This window comes from Pseudophryne corroboree, chromosome 1 (genome assembly GCF_028390025.1).
Source record: "Pseudophryne corroboree isolate aPseCor3 chromosome 1, aPseCor3.hap2, whole genome shotgun sequence".
In the NCBI taxonomy this organism is placed as follows: Eukaryota; Metazoa; Chordata; class Amphibia; order Anura; family Myobatrachidae; genus Pseudophryne; species Pseudophryne corroboree.
In genome coordinates this window covers 4,463,894-4,487,689 of record NC_086444.1, presented here as the reverse complement: position 1 = coordinate 4,487,689, position 23,796 = coordinate 4,463,894, and the positions used below count along the sequence as shown (strand labels likewise).

Genomic DNA, 23,796 nt, shown 5'->3' with positions numbered 1-23,796 from the left:
GCTACGTGGAGGCGGAGCAGGAGCCGATAAGTGTGATGTCGCCCCCTACGGGGCCAACACCGGAGTGGATGGATATGTGGAAGGTATTAACCGACAGTGTCAACTCTTTACATAAAAGGTTTGATGACGTAACAGCCTTGGGACAGCCGGCATCTCAGCCCGCGCCTGCCCAGGCATCTCAGAGGCCATCAGGGGCTCAAAAACGCCCGCTAGCTCAGATGGCAGACACAGATGTCGACACGGAGTCTGACTCCAGTGTAGACGAGGATGAGACAAATGTACAGTCCACAAGGGCCATCCGATGCATGATTACGGCAATGAAAAATGTGTTGCACATTTCTGACATTAACCCGGTTACCACTAAAAAGGGTATTATGTTTGGGGAGAAAAAGCAGCCAGTGACTTTTCCCCCATCTGATGAATTAAATTAATTATGTGAAGAAGCGTGGTGTTCCCCTGATAAGAAACTAGTGATTTCTAAGAGGTTACTGATGGCGTACCCTTTCCCGCCAACGGATAGGTTACGCTGGGAGACATCCCCTAGGGTGGACAAGGCGCTCACACGATTATCTAAAAGGGTGGCACTGCGGTCTCAGGATACGGCCGCCCTAAAGGAGCCTGCAGATAGAAAGCAGGAGGCTATCCTGAAGTCTGTATATACACACACAGGTATTATACTGAGACCTGCTATTGCTTCAGCATGGATGTGTAGTGCTGCAGCAGCATGGTCTGATACCCTGTCAGACAACATTGATACCCTCGACAGGGATGCTATTTTGCTAACCATAGAGCATATAAAGGACGTCGTCTTGTATATGAGGGATGCACAGAGGGACATTTGCCGGCTGGCATCTAGAATTAATGCAATGTCCATTTCTGCCAGGAGAGTATTATGGACTCGGCAGTGGACAGGTGATGCTGATTCTAAAAGGCACATGGAGGTTTTGCCTTATAAGGGTGAGGAATTGTTTGGGGACGGTCTCTCGGACCTCGTATCCACAGCAACAGCTGGGAAGTCGACTTTTTTACCTCAGGTTCCCTCACAGCCTAAGAAAGCACCGTATTATCAAGTACAGTCCTTTCGGCCTCAGAAAGGCAAGTGGGTCAGAGGTGCATCCTTTCTGCCCAGAGGCAGGGGTAGAGGAAAAAAGCTGCACCAGACAGCCAGTTCCCAGGAACAAAAATCCTCCCCTGCTTCCACTAAGTCCACCGCATGACGCTGGGGCTCCACAGGTGGAGCCAGGTGCGGTGGGGGCGCGTCTCCGGAACTTCAGCGACCAGTGGGTTCGCTCACAGGTGGATCTCTGGGTTCTACAAGTGGTATCTCAGGGATACATGCTGGAGTTCGAGGCGACTCCCCCTCGCCGTTACCTCAAATCAGCCTTGCCAGCGGCTCCCAGGGAAAGGGAGGTAGTACTGGCGGCTATTCACAAGCTGTACCTCCAGCAGGTGATAATCAAGGTTCCCCTCCTTAAACAGGGACGGGGTTACTATTCCACAATGTTGTGGTACCGAAACCAGACGGTTCGGTGAGACCCATTCTAAAATTAAAATCCTTGAACACTTATATAAGGAAGTTCAAAATGGAATCGCTCAGGGCGGTTATTGCAAGCCTGGAAGAGGGGGATTTTATGGTGTCGCTGGACATCAAGGACGCTTATCTGCATGTCCCCATTTACCCACCTCACCAGGTGTACCTGAGATTTGTGGTACAGGACTGTCATTACCAATTCCAGACGTTGCCGTTTGGTCTGTCCACGACACCGAGGATATTTACCAAGGTAATGGCCGAAATGATGATACTCCTTCGGAAGAAGGGAGTTATAATTATCCCGTACTTGGACGATCTCCTTATAAAGGCGAGGTCCAAGGAGCAGTTGTTAGTCAACGTAGCACTATCTCGGGAAGTGCTGCAACAGCACGGCTGGATTCTGAATATCCCAAAGTCGCAGCTGATTCCTGCGACGCGTCTGCTGTTCTTGGGCATGATTCTGGACACAGAACAGAAGAAGGTGTTTCTCCCAGTGGAGAAGGCCCAGGAATTGTCATCTCTGGTCAGGGACCTCCTGAAACCAAAACAGGTGTCGGTGCATCACTGCACGCGACTCCTGGGAAAGATGGTAGCTTCTTACGAAGCAATTCCCTTCGGCAGGTTCCATGCAAGGATCTTTCAGTGGGATCTGTTAGACAAGTGGTCCGGATCGCATCTTCAGATGCATCGGCTGATCACCCTGTCCCCGAGGGCCAGGGTGTCTCTGCTGTGGTGGCTGCAGAGTGCTCATCTACTCGAGGGCCGCAGATTCGGCATACAGGACTGGGTCCTGGTGGCCACGGATGCAAGCCTCCGAGGTTGGGGGGCAGTCACGCAGGGAAGGAACTTCCAAGGACAGTGGTAAAGTCAGGAGACTTCCCTTCACAGAAATATTCTGGAACTAAGGGCCATTTACAACGCCCTGAGTCAAGCAGAACCCCTGCTTCAAAACCAACCAGTGCTGTTTCAGTCAGACAACATCACGGCGGTCGCCCATGTAAACCGACAGGGCGGCACAAGAAGCAGGATGACGATGGCAGAAGCCACAAGGATTCTTCGATGGGCGGAGAATCACGTGCTGGCACTGTCAGCAGTGTTCATTCCGGGAGTGGACAACTGGGAAGCAGACTTCCTCAGCAGGCACGACCTCCACCCGGGAGAGTGGGGACTTCATCCAGAAGTCTTCACGCTGATTGTGAATCGTTGGGAACGGCCACGGGTAGACATGATGGCGTCCCGTCTCAACAAAAAGCTCAAAAAATATTGCGCTAGGTCAAGAGACCCTCAGGCGATAGCTGTGGACGCACTAGTGACACCGTGGGTGTAACAGTCGGTTTATGTGTTCCCTCCTCTTCCTCTCATACCCAAGGTACTGAGGATTGTAAGAAAGAGAGGAGTAAGAACTGTACTCATCGTTCCGGATTGGCCAAGAAGAACTTGGTACGCAGAACTACAAGAAATGATCTCAGAGGACCCATGGCCTCTGCCTCTCAGACAGGACCTGTTACAGCAAGGGCCCTGTCTGTTCCAAGACTTACCGCGGCTGCGTTTGACGGCATGGCGGTTGAACGCCGGATCCTAACGGAAAAGGGCATTCCAGATGAAGTGATTCCTACGCTGATAAAGGCTAGGAAAGACTGAAGTTCAGACATTTGTTAAGGGAGTGCTGCATATTCAGCCCCCTTTTGTGCCTCCAGTGGCACCTTGGGATCTTAACGTTGTGTTGGATTTCCTGAAATCCCACTGGTTTGAGCCACTTAAGACCGTGGAGCTAAAATATCTCACGTGAAAAGTGGTCATGCTATTGGCCTTAGCTTCGGCTAGGCGTGTGTCAGAATTGGCGGCTTTGTCGTGTAAAAGCCATTATCTGATCTTCCATATGGACAGGGCAGAATTGAGGACTCGTCCCCAATTTTTCCCTAAGGTGGTATCAGCGTTTCATTTGAACCAACCTATTGTGGTGCCTGCGGCTACTAGGGACTTGGAGGACTCCAAGTTACTAGATGTAGTCAGGGCTTTGAAAATCTATGTAGCCAGGGCGGCTGGAGTCAGGAAAACTGACTCGCTGTTTATCCTGCATGCGCCCAACAAGCTGGGTGCTCCTGCTTCAAAGCAAACTATTGCGTGCTGGATCTGTAACACGATTCAGCAGGCTCATTCTGCGACAGGATTGCCACATCCTAAATCAGTAAAAGCCCATTCCACAAGGAAGGTGGGCTCTTCTTGGGCGGCCCCCCGAGGGGTCTCGGCTTTACAGCTTTGCCGATCTGCTACTTGGTCGGGTTCAAACACATTTGCTAAGTTCTACAAGTTTGATACCCTGGCTGAGGAGGACCTTGCCTTTGCTCATTCGGTGCTGCAGAGTCATCCGCACTCTCCCGCCCGTTTGGGAGCTTTGGTATAATCCCCATGGTCCTTACGGAGTTCCCAGCATCCACTAGGACGTCAGAGAAAATAAGAATTTACTCACCGGTAATTCTATTTCTCGTAGTCCGTAGTAGATGCTGGGCGCCCGTCCCAAGTGCGGACTCTCTGCAATACATGTATATAGTTATTGCTTAACTAAAGGGTTATTGTTATGAGCCATCTGTTACTGAGGCTCAGTTGTTGTTCATACTGTTAACTGGGTATAGTTATCACAAGTTGTACGGTGTGATTGGTGTGGCTGGTATGAGTCTTACCCTGGATTCCAAATCCTTTCCTAGTAATGTCAGCTCTTCCGGGCACAGTTTCCCTAACTGAGGTCTGGAGGAGGGGCATAGAGGGAGGAGCCAGTGCACACCAGATATAGTACCTAATCTTTCTTTTAAGAGTGCCCAGTCTCCTGCGGAGCCCACTATTCCCCATGGTCCTTACAGAGTTCCCAGCGTCCACTACGGACTACGAGAAATAGAATTACCGGTCAGTAAATTCTTATTTTTTTTGCACCAGCCCGTCTCATATAGAGGCGAAGGCCAGAGCCCTGCAAGAAGCAGTTCAGAAATTGCTTCAGTCCGGGGTAATTATTCTAGTACCCCCGGCACAAAGGGGACAGGGTTTTTACTCCAACATATTTTTGATTCAGAAGCCAAATGGGTCATTCCGGACAATTCTCAATCTCAAAATATTAAACAAATACATTTGGGTCCCAAGTTTCCACATGGAGACATTATGCTCCATAGTTTTGGCCATGGAACCGGGGGATTACATGGTACAGGTTGAGTATCCCATATCCAAATATTCCGAAATACGGAATATTCCGAAATACGGACTTTTTTGAGTGAGAGTGAGATAGTGAAACGTTTGTTTTTTGATGGCTCAATGTACACAAACTTTGTTTAATACACAGTTATTAAAAATATTGTATTAAATGACCCCCAGGCTGTGTGTATAAGGTGTATATGAAACATAAATTAATTGTGTGAATGTAGACACACTTTGTTTAATGCACAAAGTTATAAAAAATACTGGCTAAAATTACCTTCAGGCTGTGTGTATAAGGTGTATATGTAACATAAATGTATTCTGTGCTTAGACTTAGGTCCCATCACCATGATATCTCATTATGGTATGCAATTATTCCAAACTACGGAAAAATCCGATAACCAAAATACCTCTGGTCCCAAGCATTTTGGATAAGGGATACTCAACCTGTATCTCTGGATATACAGGATGCTTACCTGCATGTGCCTATAGCATGGTCCCATCAGTGTTACCTCAGGTTCGCCATCCTCCAGCAACATTTTCAGTTCCAGGCCTTACCCTTTGGGTTAGCCAAAGCCCCCAGAGTATTTACCAAGATCATGGTGGTTATGGCAGATTATCTCCGCCAGCAGGGGATAAGGATTTTTCCATACCTCGACGATCTGTTAATCCTGGCACAATCCCAGGAACTGCTTTTGAGCCATCTCCAATAGACAATAACTTGTCTACAGAAACACGGATGGCTCATAAATTGGGCAAAGTCGTCTCTGATTCCGTCACAACGGATGATTCACTTGGGGGCTGTATTGGATTCAAGTCTGCAGAAAATATTTTTACCTCGGGAAAAGATATCCAAGGTGCAGTTAATGACTCAGGAGTTGTTACACAGTCAGACAATATCAATTCACGCAGCAATGTGAGTGATGGGGTTGATGGTGTCAATATTCGACATGGTGGAGTATGCACAATTCCACTCAAGACCTCTGCAGCAGCTGATTATGACCAGATGGAATGGAATACATCAGACAATAAAGAAACAAATGATGGTACTTCCAGTAAAGATAAAAAGGTCATTAGCCTGGTGGCTGCAGACATCCCATCTAGACAAGGGAAGACCCTTTTGGATATCAGATTGGAAGATCCTAACAACGGATGCCAGTCTACAGGGCTGGGGAGCAGTGTCCGGAAGATTATGGTTCCAGGGACAATGGACCATAGAAGAAAGTCTGCTGCCAATAAACCTGTTGGAACTCCGGGCCATATACATGGCACTGATTCAGGCAAAGGACATTCTGCAAGGAAAACAAGTCCAGATCCGTTCAGACAATGCAACGGCAGTAGCGTACCTCAACCATCAGGGAGGAACTCGCAGCCAAAAAGCAATGAAGGAGGTAAGTCACATACTAAGGTGGGCAGAACTCCATCTTCCAGCATTGTCCGCAGTGTTCGTTCCAGGAGTCCTAAACTTGGAAGCGGACTTTCTCAGTCGACACACCAAGCAAGTGAATGGGCTGTACACCTGGAGGTCTTTCAGACTCTAGTAGACAAGTGGGGGTTGCCAGAGATAGACCTCATGGCATCCCGTCTGAACAACAAAGTTCTGGCATACGGGTCAAGAACAAAGGACCCCGGAGCGATCCTTGTGGACACACTGTCGGTGAAATGGGACTTACATCTGGCTTATCTGTTTCCTCCAATCTCCCTGCTACCCAGGGTGGTGAGGAAAATAAAGCAGTCAAAGGGGTGCCGTGATTCTGATAACTCCGGCTTGGCCCAGAAGGCATTGGTACATAGATCTGCAGAGGATGTCGTTGGATGTTCCAATTCTGCTCCCTCAACGTCCATATCTACTGATGCAGGGTCCTTGTTATCACAGGCATCTGGATCGGCTGTCTTTGACGGCGTGGCTGTTGAAACATCTATCCTGAAGTCAAGAGGATTCTCACAACAGGTAATTCAAACTATGCTCAGAGCAAGGAAACCCTCCTCAGCTCGCATTTATCACCAAATATGGCAAACCTATATTCATTGGTGCAGTGAAAGAAGTATGGATCCAAAATCTTTCAGAGTATCCAGGGTCTTAGATTTCCTTCAGGCAGGAATGGATAAGAGTTTGAAGGTGGCTTCCTTGAGAATTCAAGTATCAGCATTGACTGTATGGTTCCGAAAGAAAATTGCCACTTTACAGGATGTGCGTACTTTTTTCCAGGGAATGCTGGCCATTCAACCATCCTTTGTTCCTCCTGCAGTACCTTGGGATTTAAGTCTGGTCCTCAAAGCCCTTCAGGGTGCTCCGTTTGAACCACTTAATAAAGTGGATCTTAAATGGTTGACAGCTAAAGTTCATCTCCAGACTGGACTACTGTAATCTCCTCCTGCCTGACATTCCTGACACATACATCTCTCTACTCCAATCTATCCTCAGTGCTGCTGCCCGGATCATCTTCCTCACCAAACCCAGCCAAATCTCACCCCAACCAGAGGGTCCCACGCTCTCTATGTACCCCGTCTGTCTCACCCCTGTCTGTCTACCCCTCCCCTTTAGAATGTAAGCTCTCACGAGCAGGGCCCTCTTCCCTCATCTGCTTATCCTTTTCTTACTTTAATAACCTTCAACTGCACCAAATCCAGCAATATTCTGCCACCTGATACTTATTCCAGTGTCATCTGCTGATGTAGCTATGTCTATATACCCTGTACTTGTCCTATATTGTCATCAGCTGTAAGTTGCTGTTTTCCTGTTTTGATTATTTGTTGCTATACTCTGTAATTGTATTATTATAAATAAAGGATGATAATAATAATAATAATAATAACCCACCATTACATAAATTACTAAATCTAAAAAAAATACCCTAGTTTCTTTATTACTAATGTTAAGTATTCCTTCCCTTTCCAGATATGTATCTTAAGTACTACTTATTCCATATATAGGGTTGGGTCGTATTCTGTGCCGCACGTAATGTGGAGGCGTGTCACACGCGTATTCTCTGGATTTCAGGCCTCTTACACGGTCACAGTCTCTGATATCAGCGTACAGCACACCGTATACAGGCGGATCGCAGGACTCTTACACGGTCACAGCCTCTGATATCAGCGTACAGTACACCGTATACAGGCGGATCGCAGGACTCTTACACGGTCACAGCCTCTGATATCAGCGTACAGCACACCGTATACAGGCGGATCGCAGGAGTCTTACACGGTCACAGCCTCTGATATCAGCGTACAGTACACCGTATACAGGCGGATCGCAGGACTCTTACACAGTCACAGCCTCTGATATCAGCGTACAGTACACCGTATACAGGCGGATCGCAGGACTCGTATACGGTCACAGTCTCTGATATCCGCGTACAGCACACCGTATACAGGCGGATCGCAGGACTCTTACACGGTCACAGCCTCTGATATCCGCGTACAGTACACCGTATACAGGCGGATCGCAGGACTCTTACACGGTCACAGCCTCTGATATCAGCGTACAGCACACCGTATACAGGCGGATCGCAGGACTCTTACACGGTCACAGCCTCTGATATCAGCGTACAGTACACCGTATACAGGCGGATCGCAGGACTCGTATACGGTCACAGTCTCTGATATCCGCGTACAGCACACCGTATACAGGCGGATCGCAGGACTCGTACACGGTCACAGTCTCTGATATCAGCGTACAGTTCACCGTATACAGGCGGATCGCAGGACTCTTACACAGTCACAGTCTCTGATATCAGCGTACAGCACACCGTATACAGGCGGATCGCAGGACTCTTACACGGTCACAGTCTCTGATATCAGCGTACAGTACACCGTATACAGGCGGATCGCAGGACTCGTATACGGTCACAGCCTCTGATATCAGCGTACAGCACACCGTATACAGGCGGATCGCAGGACTCTTACACAGTCACAGTCTCTGATATCAGCGTACAGTACACCGTATACAGGCAGATCGCAGGACTCGTATACGGTCACAGCCTCTGATATCAGCGTACAGCACACCGTATACAGGCGGATCGCAGGACTCTTACACAGTCACAGTCTCTGATATCAGCGTACAGTACACCGTATACAGGCGGATCGCAGGACTCGTATACGGTCACAGTCTCTGATATCAGCGTACAGCACACCGTATACAGGCGGATGGCAGGACTCTTACACAGTCACAGTCTCTGATATCAGCGTACAGCACACCGTATACAGGCGGATCGCAGGACTCTTACACGGTCACGGCCTCTGATATCAGCGTACAGCACACCGTATACAGGCGGATCGCAGGACTCTTACACAGTCACAGTCTCTGATATCAGCGTACAGCACACCGTATACAGGCGGATCGCAGGACTCGTATACGGTCACAGTCTCTGATATCAGCGTACAGTACACCGTATACAGGCGGATCGCAGGACTCTTACACGGTCACAGTCTCTGATATCAGCGTACAGCACACCGTATACAGGCGGATCGCAGGACTCTTACACGGTCACAGTCTCTGATATCAGCGTACAGCACACCGTATACAGGCGGATCGCAGGACTCTTACACGGTCACAGTCTCTGATATCAGCGTACAGTACACCGTATACAGGCGGATCGCAGGACTCTTACACGGTCACGGCCTCTGATATCAGCGTACAGCACACCGTATACAGGCGGATCGCAGGACTCGTATACGGTCACAGCCTCTGATATCAGCGTACAGTACACCGTATACAGGCGGATCGCAGGACTCTTACACGGTCACAGTCTCTGATATCAGCGTACAGCACACCGTATACAGGCGGATCGCAGGACTCTTACACGGTCACAGTCTCTGATATCAGCGTACAGTACACCGTATACAGGCGGATCGCAGGACTCTTACACGGTCACGGCCTCTGATATCAGCGTACAGCACACCGTATACAGGCGGATCGCAGGACTCTTACACGGTCACAGTCTCTGATATCAGCGTACAGTACACCGTATACAGGCGGATCGCAGGACTCTTACACGGTCACGGCCTCTGATATCAGCGTACAGCACACCGTATACAGGCGGATCGCAGGACTCTTACACAGTCACAGTCTCTGATATCAGCGTACAGCACACCGTATACAGGCGGATCGCAGGACTCTTACACAGTCACAGCCTCTGATATCAGCGTACAGCACACCGTATACAGGCGGATCGCAGGACTCGTATACGGTCACAGTCTCTGATATCCGCGTACAGCACACCGTATACAGGCGGATCGCAGGACTCTTACACAGTCACAGTCTCTGATATCAGCGTACAGTACACCGTATACAGGCGGATCGCAGGACTCGTACACGGTCACAGTCTCTGATATCAGCGTACAGCACACCGTATACAGGCGGATCGCAGGACTCTTACACGGTCACAGTCTCTGATATCAGCGTACAGTACACCGTATACAGGCGGATCGCAGGACTCTTACACGGTCACGGCCTCTGATATCAGCGTACAGCACACCGTATACAGGCGGATCGCAGGACTCTTACACAGTCACAGTCTCTGATATCAGCGTACAGCACACCGTATACAGGCGGATCGCAGGACTCTTACACAGTCACAGCCTCTGATATCAGCGTACAGCACACCGTATACAGGCGGATCGCAGGACTCTTACACAGTCACAGTCTCTGATATCAGCGTACAGCACACCGTATACAGGCGGATCGCAGGACTCTTACACAGTCACAGCCTCTGATATCAGCGTACAGCACACCGTATACAGGCGGATCGCAGGACTCGTATACGGTCACAGTCTCTGATATCCGCGTACAGCACACCGTATACAGGCGGATCGCAGGACTCGTACACGGTCACAGTCTCTGATATCAGCGTACAGCACACCGTATACAGGCGGATCGCAGGACTCTTACACAGTCACAGCCTCTGATATCAGCGTACAGCACACCGTATACAGGCGGATCGCAGGACTCGTATACGGTCACAGTCTCTGATATCCGCGTACAGCACACCGTATACAGGCGGATCGCAGGACTCGTACACGGTCACAGTCTCTGATATCAGCGTACAGTACACCGTATACAGGCGGATCGCAGGACTCTTACACGGTCACGGCCTCTGATATCAGCGTACAGCACACCGTATACAGGCGGATCGCAGGACTCTTACACAGTCACAGTCTCTGATATCAGCGTACAGCACACCGTATACAGGCGGATCGCAGGACTCTTACACAGTCACAGCCTCTGATATCAGCGTACAGCACACCGTATACAGGCGGATCGCAGGACTCGTATACGGTCACAGTCTCTGATATCCGCGTACAGCACACCGTATACAGGCGGATCGCAGGACTCGTACACGGTCACAGTCTCTGATATCAGCGTACAGCACACCGTATACAGGCGGATCGCAGGACTCTTACACAGTCACAGCCTCTGATATCAGCGTACAGCACACCGTATACAGGCGGATCGCAGGACTCGTATACGGTCACAGTCTCTGATATCCGCGTACAGCACACCGTATACAGGCGGATCGCAGGACTCGTACACGGTCACAGTCTCTGATATCAGCGTACAGCACACCGTATACAGGCGGATCGCAGGACTCGTACACGGTCACAGTCTCTGATATCAGCGTACAGCACACCGTATACAGGCGGATCGCAGGACTCGTACACGGTCACAGTCTCTGATATCAGCGTACAGTACACCGTATACAGGCGGATCGCAGGACTCTTACACAGTCACAGTCTCTGATATCAGCGTACAGCACACCGTATACAGGCGGATCGCAGGACTCGTACTCGGTCACAGTCTCTGATATCAGCGTACAGTACACCGTATACAGGCGGATCGCAGGACTCTTACACAGTCACAGTCTCTGATATCAGCGTACAGCACACCGTATACAGGCGGATCGCAGGACTCTTACACGGTCACAGTCTCTGATATCAGCGTACAGCACACCGTATACAGGCGGATCGCAGGACTCTTACACGGTCACAGTCTCTGATATCAGCGTACAGTACACCGTATACAGGCGGATCGCAGGACTCGTATACGGTCACAGCCTCTGATATCAGCGTACAGCACACCGTATACAGGCGGATCGCAGGACTCTTACACGGTCACAGTCTCTGATATCAGCGTACAGTACACCGTATACAGGCGGATCGCAGGACTCGTATACGGTCACAGCCTCTGATATCAGCGTACAGCACACCGTATACAGGCGGATCGCAGGACTCTTACACAGTCACAGTCTCTGATATCAGCGTACAGCACACCGTATACAGGCGGATCGCAGGACTCGTATACGGTCACAGCCTCTGATATCAGCGTACAGCACACCGTATACAGGCGGATCGCAGGACTCTTACACGGTCACAGTCTCTGATATCAGCGTACAGTACACCGTATACAGGCGGATCGCAGGACTCGTATACGGTCACAGCCTCTGATATCAGCGTACAGCACACCGTATACAGGCGGATCGCAGGACTCTTACACGGTCACAGTCTCTGATATCAGCGTACAGTACACCGTATACAGGCGGATCGCAGGACTCGTATACGGTCACAGCCTCTGATATCAGCGTACAGCACACCGTATACAGGCGGATCGCAGGACTCTTACACGGTCACAGTCTCTGATATCAGCGTACAGCACATCGTATACAGGCGGATCGCAGGACTCTTACACAGTCACAGCCTCTGATATCAGCGTACAGCACACCGTATACAGGCGGATCGCAGGACTCTTACACGGTCACAGTCTCTGATATCAGCGTACAGTTCACCGTATACAGGCGGATCGCAGGACTCTTACACAGTCACAGTCTCTGATATCAGCGTACAGCACACCGTATACAGGCGGATCGCAGGACTCGTATACGGTCACAGCCTCTGATAGCGTACAGCACACCGTATACAGGCGGATCGCAGGACTCGTATACGGTCACAGCCTCTGATATCAGCGTACAGCACACCGTATACAAGCGGATTGCAGGACTCTTACACGGTCACAGTCTCTGATATCAGCGTACAGCACACCGTATACAGGCGGATCGCAGGACTCGTATACGGTCACAGCCTCTGATATCAGCGTACAGCACACCGTATACAGGCGGATCGCAGGACTCTTACACGGTCACAGTCTCTGATATCAGCGTACAGCACACCGTATACAGGCGGATCGCAGGACTCGTATACGGTCACAGCCTCTGATATCAGCGTACAGCACACCGTATACAGGCGGATCGCAGGACTCGTATACGGTCACAGCCTCTGATATCAGCGTACAGCACACCGTATACAGGCGGATCGCAGGACTCGTATACGGTCACAGTCTCTGATATCAGCGTACAGCACACCGTATACAAGCGGATTGCAGGACTCTTACACGGTCACAGTCTCTGATATCAGCGTACAGCACACCGTATACAGGCGGATCGCAGGACTCTTACACAGTCACAGTCTCTGATATCAGCGTACAGCACACCGTATACAGGCGGATCGCAGGACTCGTATACGGTCACAGCCTCTGATATCAGCGTACAGCACACCGTATACAGGCGGATCGCAGGACTCTTACACGGTCACAGTCTCTGATATCAGCGTACAGCACACCGTATACAGGCGGATCGCAGGACTCGTATACGGTCACAGCCTCTGATATCAGCGTACAGCACACCGTATACAGGCGGATCGCAGGACTCTTACACGGTCACAGTCTCTGATATCAGCGTACAGCACACCGTATACAGGCGGATCGCAGGACTCTTACACGGTCACAGTCTCTGATATCAGCGTACAGTACACCGTATACAGGCGGATCGCAGGACTCTTACACAGTCACAGTCTCTGATATCAGCGTACAGCACACCGTATACAGGCGGATCGCAGGACTCTTACACGGTCACAGTCTCTGATATCAGCGTACAGCACACCGTATACAGGCGGATCGCAGGACTCTTACACAGTCACAGTCTCTGATATCAGCGTACAGCACACCGTATACAGGCGGATCGCAGGACTCTTACACGGTCACAGTCTCTGATATCAGCGTACAGCACACCGTATACAGGCGGATCGCAGGACTCTTACACGGTCACAGTCTCTGATATCAGCGTACAGTACACCGTATACAGGCGGATCGCAGGACTCGTATACGGTCACAGCCTCTGATATCAGCGTACAGCACACCGTATACAGGCGGATCGCAGGACTCTTACACGGTCACAGTCTCTGATATCAGCGTACAGTACACCGTATACAGGCGGATCGCAGGACTCGTATACGGTCACAGCCTCTGATATCAGCGTACAGCACACCGTATACAGGCGGATCGCAGGACTCTTACACGGTCACAGTCTCTGATATCAGCGTACAGTACACCGTATACAGGCGGATCGCAGGACTCGTATACGGTCACAGCCTCTGATATCCGCGTACAGCACACCGTATACAGGCGGATCGCAGGACTCGTACACGGTCACAGTCTCTGATATCAGCGTACAGCACACCGTATACAGGCGGATCGCAGGACTCGTACACGGTCACAGTCTCTGATATCAGCGTACAGCACACCGTATACAGGCGGATCGCAGGACTCGTACACGGTCACAGTCTCTGATATCAGCGTACAGTACACCGTATACAGGCGGATCGCAGGACTCTTACACAGTCACAGTCTCTGATATCAGCGTACAGCACACCGTATACAGGCGGATCGCAGGACTCGTACTCGGTCACAGTCTCTGATATCAGCGTACAGTACACCGTATACAGGCGGATCGCAGGACTCTTACACAGTCACAGTCTCTGATATCAGCGTACAGCACACCGTATACAGGCGGATCGCAGGACTCTTACACGGTCACAGTCTCTGATATCAGCGTACAGCACACCGTATACAGGCGGATCGCAGGACTCTTACACGGTCACAGTCTCTGATATCAGCGTACAGTACACCGTATACAGGCGGATCGCAGGACTCGTATACGGTCACAGCCTCTGATATCAGCGTACAGCACACCGTATACAGGCGGATCGCAGGACTCTTACACGGTCACAGTCTCTGATATCAGCGTACAGTACACCGTATACAGGCGGATCGCAGGACTCGTATACGGTCACAGCCTCTGATATCAGCGTACAGCACACCGTATACAGGCGGATCGCAGGACTCTTACACGGTCACAGTCTCTGATATCAGCGTACAGTACACCGTATACAGGCGGATCGCAGGACTCGTATACGGTCACAGCCTCTGATATCAGCGTACAGCACACCGTATACAGGCGGATCGCAGGACTCTTACACGGTCACAGTCTCTGATATCAGCGTACAGCACATCGTATACAGGCGGATCGCAGGACTCTTACACAGTCACAGCCTCTGATATCAGCGTACAGCACACCGTATACAGGCGGATCGCAGGACTCTTACACGGTCACAGTCTCTGATATCAGCGTACAGTTCACCGTATACAGGCGGATCGCAGGACTCTTACACAGTCACAGTCTCTGATATCAGCGTACAGCACACCGTATACAGGCGGATCGCAGGACTCGTATACGGTCACAGCCTCTGATAGCGTACAGCACACCGTATACAGGCGGATCGCAGGACTCGTATACGGTCACAGCCTCTGATATCAGCGTACAGCACACCGTATACAAGCGGATTGCAGGACTCTTACACGGTCACAGTCTCTGATATCAGCGTACAGCACACCGTATACAGGCGGATCGCAGGACTCGTATACGGTCACAGCCTCTGATATCAGCGTACAGCACACCGTATACAGGCGGATCGCAGGACTCTTACACGGTCACAGTCTCTGATATCAGCGTACAGCACACCGTATACAGGCGGATCGCAGGACTCGTATACGGTCACAGCCTCTGATATCAGCGTACAGCACACCGTATACAGGCGGATCGCAGGACTCGTATACGGTCACAGCCTCTGATATCAGCGTACAGCACACCGTATACAGGCGGATCGCAGGACTCGTATACGGTCACAGTCTCTGATATCAGCGTACAGCACACCGTATACAAGCGGATTGCAGGACTCTTACACGGTCACAGTCTCTGATATCAGCGTACAGCACACCGTATACAGGCGGATCGCAGGACTCTTACACAGTCACAGTCTCTGATATCAGCGTACAGCACACCGTATACAGGCGGATCGCAGGACTCGTATACGGTCACAGCCTCTGATATCAGCGTACAGCACACCGTATACAGGCGGATCGCAGGACTCTTACACGGTCACAGTCTCTGATATCAGCGTACAGCACACCGTATACAGGCGGATCGCAGGACTCGTATACGGTCACAGCCTCTGATATCAGCGTACAGCACACCGTATACAGGCGGATCGCAGGACTCTTACACGGTCACAGTCTCTGATATCAGCGTACAGCACACCGTATACAGGCGGATCGCAGGACTCTTACACGGTCACAGTCTCTGATATCAGCGTACAGTACACCGTATACAGGCGGATCGCAGGACTCTTACACAGTCACAGTCTCTGATATCAGCGTACAGCACACCGTATACAGGCGGATCGCAGGACTCTTACACGGTCACAGTCTCTGATATCAGCGTACAGTACACCGTATACAGGCGGATCGCAGGACTCTTACACGGTCACAGTCTCTGATATCAGCGTACAGTACACCGTATACAGGCGGATCGCAGGACTCTTACACGGTCACAGTCTCTGATATCAGCGTACAGTACACCGTATACAGGCGGATCGCAGGACTCTTACACGGTCACAGTCTCTGATATCAGCGTACAGCACACCGTATACAGGCGGATCGCAGGACTCTTACACGGTCACAGTCTCTGATATCAGCGTACAGCACACCGTATACAGGCGGATCGCAGGACTCGTATACGGTCACAGCCTCTGATATCAGCGTACAGCACACCGTATACAGGCGGATCGCAGGACTCGTATACGGTCACAGCCTCTGATATCGGCGTACAGCACACCGTATACAGGCGGATCACAGGATGTTGCTGTGATATATTGCGGCACCTCTTCTAGTTATGCAGTCTACATGGAAACATAATTACAACGTTCTCTCTGTATTACACATACCTCTATGTCCCCCTTTCTCTGTCGCATATACTATATATGTTGTATTCGCTGCCTGTGTCACCGTTCCTTTCACATTGATCGCGTGATAATTGTCATAATGTCACAAGAATTAATATTGTTACTTTGAAAGCGTCTTTCGCCCACAGTAAGGGAAACATACGTGTATTATGGGCTATCTATGTGTGGGCGGATGTATTACTCCACTACATGTGTTTCTGATACGTAACATGTGAATCATTCCATAGGGGCTGCACAGGACATCGCTGAGGTGTGTGAGTATGCCGAAAACGTGAAACAACGCCAGGAAAATGATCAGCAGCTTCGGAGAGTCCAGAAATTACTGAAAGGCCGCAGGGTCCGTATTGCACGCCCAGGTGAGCAGGTGCTATGTCCCAATCAGGGGTATTAGTGAAAGGCCGCAGGGTCCGTATTGCACGCGCAGGTGAGCAGGGGTATTAGTGAAAGGCCGGAGGGTCCGTATTGCACGCCCAGGTGAGCAGGGGTATTACTGAAAGGCTGCAGGGTCCATATTGCACGCGCAGGTGAGCAGGGGTATTAGTGAAAGGCCGGAGGGTCCGTATTGCACGCCCAGGTGAGCAGGTGCTATGTCCCAGTCAGGGGTATTAGTGAAAGGCCGCAGGGTCCGTATTGCACACGCAGGTGAGCAGGGGTATTAGTGAAAGGCCGCAGGGTCCGTATTGCACACGCAGGTGAGCAGGGGTATTAGTGAAAGGCCGCAGGGAACGTATTGCACGTCCAGGTGAGCAGGTGCTATGTCCCAGTCAGGGGTATTAGTGAAAGGCCGCAGGGTCCGTATTGCACGCCCAGGTGAGCAGGTGCTATGTCCCAGTCAGGGGTATTAGTGAAAGGCCGGAGGGTCCGTATTGCACGCCCAGGTGAGCAGGTGCTATGTCCCAATCAGGGGTATTAGTGAAAGGCCGCAGGGTCCGTATTGCACGTGCAGGTGAGCAGTGGTATTAGTGAAAGGCCGCAGGGTCCGTATTGCATGCGCAGATGAGCAGGGGTATTAGTGAAAGGATGCAGGGTCCGTATTGCACGCGCAGATGAGCAGGGGTATTAGTGAAAGGCCGCAGGGTCCGTATTGCACGCGCAGGTGAGCAGGGGTATTAGTGAAAGGCCGGAGGGTCCGTATTGCACGTCCAGGTGAGCAGGTGCTATGTCCCAGTCAGGGGTATTCGTGAAAGGCCGCAGGGTCCGTATTGCACGTCCAGGTGAGCAGGGGTATTAGTGAAAGGCCGGAGGGTCCGTATTGCACGTCCAGGTGAGCAGGGGTATTAGTGAAAGGCCGGAGGGTCCGTATTGCACACCCAGGTGAGCAGGTGCTATGTCCCAATCAGGGGTATTAGTGAAAGGCCGCAGGGTCCGTATTGCACGTCCAGGTGAGCAGGGGTATTAGTGAAAGGATGCAGGGTCCGTATTGCACGCGCAGGTGAGCAGGGGTATTAGTGAAAGGCCGGAGGGTCCGTATTGCACGCCCAGGTGAGCAGGTGCTATGTCCCAGTCAGGGGTATTAGTGAAAGGCCACAGGGTCCGTATTGCACGCGCAGGTGAGCAGGGGTATTAGTGAAAGGCCGGAGGGTCCGTATTGCACGCGCAGGTGAGCAGGGGTATTACTGAAAGGCCGCAGGGTCCATATTGCACGCGCAGGTGACCACGGGTATTAGTGAAAGGCCGCAGGGTCCGTATTGCACACCCAGGTGAGCAGTGGTATTAGTGAAAGGCCGCAGGGTCCATATTGCACGCGCAGGTGACCACGGGTATTAGTGAAAGGCCGCAGGGTCCGTATTGCACACCCAGGTGAGCAGTGGTATTAGTGAAAGGCCGCAGGGTCCATATTGCACGCGCAGGTGACCACGGGTATTAGTGAAAGGCCGCAGGGTCCGTATTGCACACCCAGGTGAGCAGTGGTATTAGTGAAAGGCCGCAGGGTCCATATTGCACGCGCAGGTGACCACGGGTATTAGTGAAAGGCCGCAGGGTCCATATTGCACACCCAGGTGAGCAGGGGTATTAGTGAAAGGCCGCAGGGAACGTATTGCACGTCCAGGTGAGCAGGTGCTATGTCCCAGTCAGGGGTATTAGTGAAAGGCCGCAGGGTCCGTATTGCACACCCAGGTGAGCAGTGGTATTAGTGAAAGGCCGCAGGGTCCATATTGCACGCGCAGGTGACCACGGGTATTAGTGAAAGGCCGCAGGGTCCGTATTGCACACCCAGGTGAGCAGGGGTATTAGTGAAAGGCCGGAGGGTCCGTATTGCACGTCCAGGTGAGCAGGTGCTATGTCCCAGTCAGGGGTATTAGTGAAAGGCCGCAGGGTCCATATTGCACACGCAGGTGACCACGGGTATTAGTGAAAGGCCGCAGGGTCCATATTGCACACCCAGGTGAGCAGGTGCTATGTCCCAATCAGGGGTATTAGTGAAAGGCCGCAGGGTCCATATTGCACACCCAGGTGAGCAGGTGCTATGTCCCAGTCAGGGGTATTAGTGAAAGGCCGCAGGGTCCATATTGCACACGCAGGTGACCACGGGTATTAGTGAAAGGCCGCAGGGTCCGTATTGCACGTCCAGGTGAGCAGGTGCTATGTCCCAATCAGGGGTATTAGTGAAAGGCCGCAGGGTCCGTATTGCACGTGCAGGTGAGCAGTGGTATTACTGAAAGGCTGCAGGGTCCATATTGCACGTCCAGGTGAGCAGGGGTGTGGCCGTACAGCCCTAGTGGCCACATGGTTAATGGCGGCCATGGCACTAAAGGGGTTAACCCCTACTGCCCGGCGCCAGTATGGGGACAATGGGCGCTTGGCGCCAGTTTTAAATGTGTCCTGGTGCTAGGCGCCATGTTTAAAATGTTGTCGGCGCTAGGCGCCGTGTGTTTAAAATGTTTAATAATTATTATTTTTTATTGTACGCCGCGGTCCCGGACCTCACCGCGACAGTGAGGGAGCCCCCCCGGCGCGCTGGGGGAGAGGAGAGCCACTGTGGGTGTGTGCCGAGGTCCGGAAGTTGCGCTCCCGACACCTCAGCGCTGCGGAGGAAGAGCTGCTGCAGGCGGGAGATCCGCTCCCGCTGCAGTGCTCTCTGGTGTGCCGCCGCTGTGGGCCGGGAGCGGCACCTCAGTCCATCGGAGACGGCCAGCCGCGGCAGCCGGGATGAATGACCCATGCTGCTAGGCGGCAGGTGGGGTGCGCCGCAGCCCGAATCACTTCCGGATGCTGCGGCGAGGCCACAGAGTTCAGCGCTGCACACAGTGGACCGTGTTAGCCGGCTCCCTGCGCGGCGAGGGCACAGGAGTGCGCCGCTCAGGGGGGACCGGGCTAGCCGGCTCCCTAGCGGCGGTTGGTGAGCGCGCTGCTGAGTGCTGGGGTCTGGGAGCTACGCTCCCTGCACCTCAGCACTGCAAGTAGCACAGCCGCAGCGGCCGGGACAAGCGTCCTGAGCCGCCGGGCTTCAGACCAGGGGGTGCGCCGAGGCCACCAAGTGAGTGCCTGGGTATGGTGGAGCCTGTGAAGGGCACAGGCTCAGTATATATTTAACAGCCATGTGTGTAAATGTGATGTATTTAAAGGTAAAATGCACTTACTTGGTTGTGTGTACCAGGAGGGGGGAATCTATGGCTGTGCAGGCTGATGGATTCTCCCAGACCTTTTCCACAAAATCGGAATGCTTTCTCTTCCAGTCTCACTCTTGAAAATGGCATTGGAAGAGAGAGGAGAAGCTCAGCTTTGAAACAAGCTGAGTGGAGATCACTCGTAATGGCCAGGAGACCCTGACCGGGGATCTAGGCTGCCCAGCTCTGGAGCCCGAATCCAGGCTGCAGACAGTGGGCTAGGTCCCGGGCAGGTTTCTGGAAGTCAGTTTAGGCGGGGAAAACTTCCCCCAACCTAGACTGAACGGCACCGGGGCGTATCCTGATCCTCCTGGATGGGGACGGTCAAAGGAGAGTGACCACTTCCCACTGTCCATAGAGGACAATGGTAGCTGTGCATGTGACCAAGGCATGGACAGCCCATGGGTAAACATTGATTGGTTGTAAACCACAGGGTGGACTTACCCCCTGTGGTATTGTGTATTGGAGTAGGATAAAAGGAGGGCAGTTACCCCATGAAAAGTGTATTATACCAGTTTCCTTCTGCTGTAACATCTTGCTGTATTGCTGAGTTCTTTTCAGAACTTTTTGTTGGTATTAAAACATCATCTGCCTCAAGAAGATTGCGTCATCTTGTGACCTACAGGGCTATGCGAAACCTAGCCCCGTTCACCGGCTGTCCATGGTGAACCAGCGTCTCCAAGTTCCGCCTTCCGCCAGCTACCGGTAGAGACCTAGTCAAGCGACTAGTGGGGATTCGTCAACACCACACAGGTGTAGTAAGGCAGCGTGTCGGCACATACAGAGCAGAACCGTGGTTCCAAACGCCACGGCATGTTAGGAGTTTGGTGGTGGCAGCGTAAAACCGCCCACTGCACAGTGGGTGGAGTCAGTAACAGGCTGTTACCGACGGTAAGCGGGAATCCGCTATGTGGTCAGGTCCCGTGTGACCCAAATATCCATTCTGTGCACTGGGGACGGGACGCGAAAGCGGTGAGGGCTTTTCGTACGGGACCATCCGTCACAGAAATTGGTGGCATAGCGGTGGGATAATCCCAGGCGGCTTTTCGGTCACCCGATTGGAGAAGCCGAGTTACTCAGGAGAGGAGTAACTGCAGCTCAGGAGAACGCACAAGATGGCGGACTTCAGCGGAATGTCCAGGGATGATTTGGAGATAGTCTGTCGGCAAAAGGGTGTGAAGATCACTTCCAACGCGTCCAAGAGCGTCATGAGGGCGGCGCTCATGAGCTTGGAGGAGACCCGCCGGACGGAGGTAGAGAGCGCTGAGGGCGTCGGCATCGGAGAGGATGGCCCACCAGTGGACCTTCGTAAGGAACCGGTGAGACCCACAAGCCCCGCCCCCTCTCACAGCAGCAATGTTTCTCGGCAATCCCTAGCATGGCCAGGATCCCAACGTCCCAGGGGGGGGCGGCACGTATAGCCTTGCGGATCGGCTAGCGGAATTGGGGGAAGCAAGAGCACTTGATCATCATCCAGATGTGGCGTGATGAGCGGGCACCACAGGCCGTGGAACCCCGGGAGCCATTGTCAGCTGTTGTGCACAGATCGAGACGCATTCAGTTTGCCAAGTTTGCAGACAGTGAGAGGGACGTTGATGGACATTTACAAGTTTTTTGAAAGGACTTGTAAACTACATGATTTACCCAAGTCGGAGTGGGTGAGACACCATGTGCCCACTCTGCATGGAGAGGCCTATCGAGGAGTGGCCACGGAGGACTGTGGGGATTACGACGAAGTTGCAAAGGCCCTCCTCCAACGATTCTTCATCACTCCAGAGACGTACAGGAAGAAATTCAGGGACTTGCCCAAAAACCCTATCGGCACCCATGAGCATTTCGCCACCCAGCTGCGGCAGTACGTGATGAAGGATTCTGAAGCCACTACATGGGACGCACTAATTGACCTGATCTGCAGGGAGCAGTTCTACTGCAGGTGTGCCCCAGAAGTGAAGAAGTGGGTGCTATACCGGGAGCCACCCAGCTTAAAGATGGCTGCCCAGTTAGCCGACAAGTATGTGCAATTCGGCCACAGGGGCAGAAGTGCCCAGCCTCTTCAGCTCATTGCCCCCCAAAGCAAGCATCTTCCAACCCGGGTGCTCTTGGCCAGCAACCTCACCACAGTGTTCATGCAAGTGATCAGAGATCATCGGTGCCACGACTGGAGAAGAAGTGCTACGGCTGTGGGAAAATCGGACATCTGAGGATGAACTGTCCTGCATCCCAAGCACCCCACACTCGTGCCCCAAATCCAAGTGCTGGAGCCCGGCTCGCTTGTTTGACGAGTGGAGATGAGCCTACAGAGACTGTTCCCCCTCCAGTCAGTCCGATGAGTGTGGTGAGAGACAGGTGCACTCTGCGGAAAGAGTCACCTGCATGGCCATACAGCCCCTACACAATATGTGGAGGCACCTGCAGACGGTCCACGTGGGACCCCTGCAGGGGGAAGGTTTAAGAGACTCTGGGGCCTCAATCACTGTGGTGAGCCCCCACCTTATAGATCCTGCTGCAGTATTGCAGGGTCGCACTGCCAAGGTCACCCTTGCAGATGGAACAGAGAAAGCGGTTCCCATGGCAAGAGTCTACCTGGACTGGGGAGCTGAACCAGAGTTGCGAAAAGTTGCCGTCATGGATGGTCTCCCAACTGATGTGGTCCTAGGAAATGATCTGGGTGGTGGGATCGTCATCACGTTTGCTGGCGCCATTTCCCGGAGTCAAGTTCCACAACCACCGTTGACATCAGCTACTCCAGCACAGCACAGCCCTGAGGAAAAGACTACAGCTGCTAGACAACTGCCAGCACAGCCAACCACAGCATCAACCAGCCCAGACGAAAAGATTACAGCGACTAGATCGGCACATTGACCGCGCATGCCTTTTGCCTCTGGTATGCCTACGTCCCCTAGCAACGCAGAGGATGTTGGTTCCAGCTCGTTTGATCCTGTGGGGGTGCCCAATAATGCTCCTGACCCAAGTGGTTTGCCACCTCTGGCGGTGAATATGAGAAACCACACTGACTTGACCGTGACTGACCCTAGTAGTCCCCACCTAGATACCCCTGTAGTGTGTCCCAATTTAGGAGAGATTGAGGGGCGCAGGCAGGAGTTTAGGGAGGCTCAACTCTCTGACCCATCCCTGAAAGGCATGAGGCGCCACTCTGGCAGCGGCCTTGACAGGGTTGGGGCAGGAAGTTTAACCTGGCGGGAAGGGTTAAGGTACAGGCTAGCCAGGAAAGTGGGAGGGGATAGACCAGATAGGGAACGTGTCCAACTGGTCCACCCAGGGAACTTTCCTGCGCAACCGGTGTCGGTTGCCAGCGAAACCCCTTTGGACAGTAACCCGGAGAAAGAC

At 52.2% G+C, this 23,796-nt stretch overlaps 1 protein-coding gene across 2 annotated transcripts in view; it reads left to right on the top strand.

Annotated features, from left to right (window-relative positions):
- The window catches only part of ARHGEF39 (Rho guanine nucleotide exchange factor 39), a 478,541-nt gene that overhangs the window by 233,192 nt on the left and 221,553 nt on the right, over nucleotides 1-23,796 (top strand). For both annotated transcript variants that reach the window (XM_063957481.1, XM_063957482.1), the window contains exon 7: nucleotides 17,068-17,196. In XM_063957481.1, coding sequence (XP_063813551.1) covers nucleotides 17,068-17,196 — 129 coding nt within the window. The remainder of the gene's footprint in view (nucleotides 1-17,067; nucleotides 17,197-23,796) is intronic.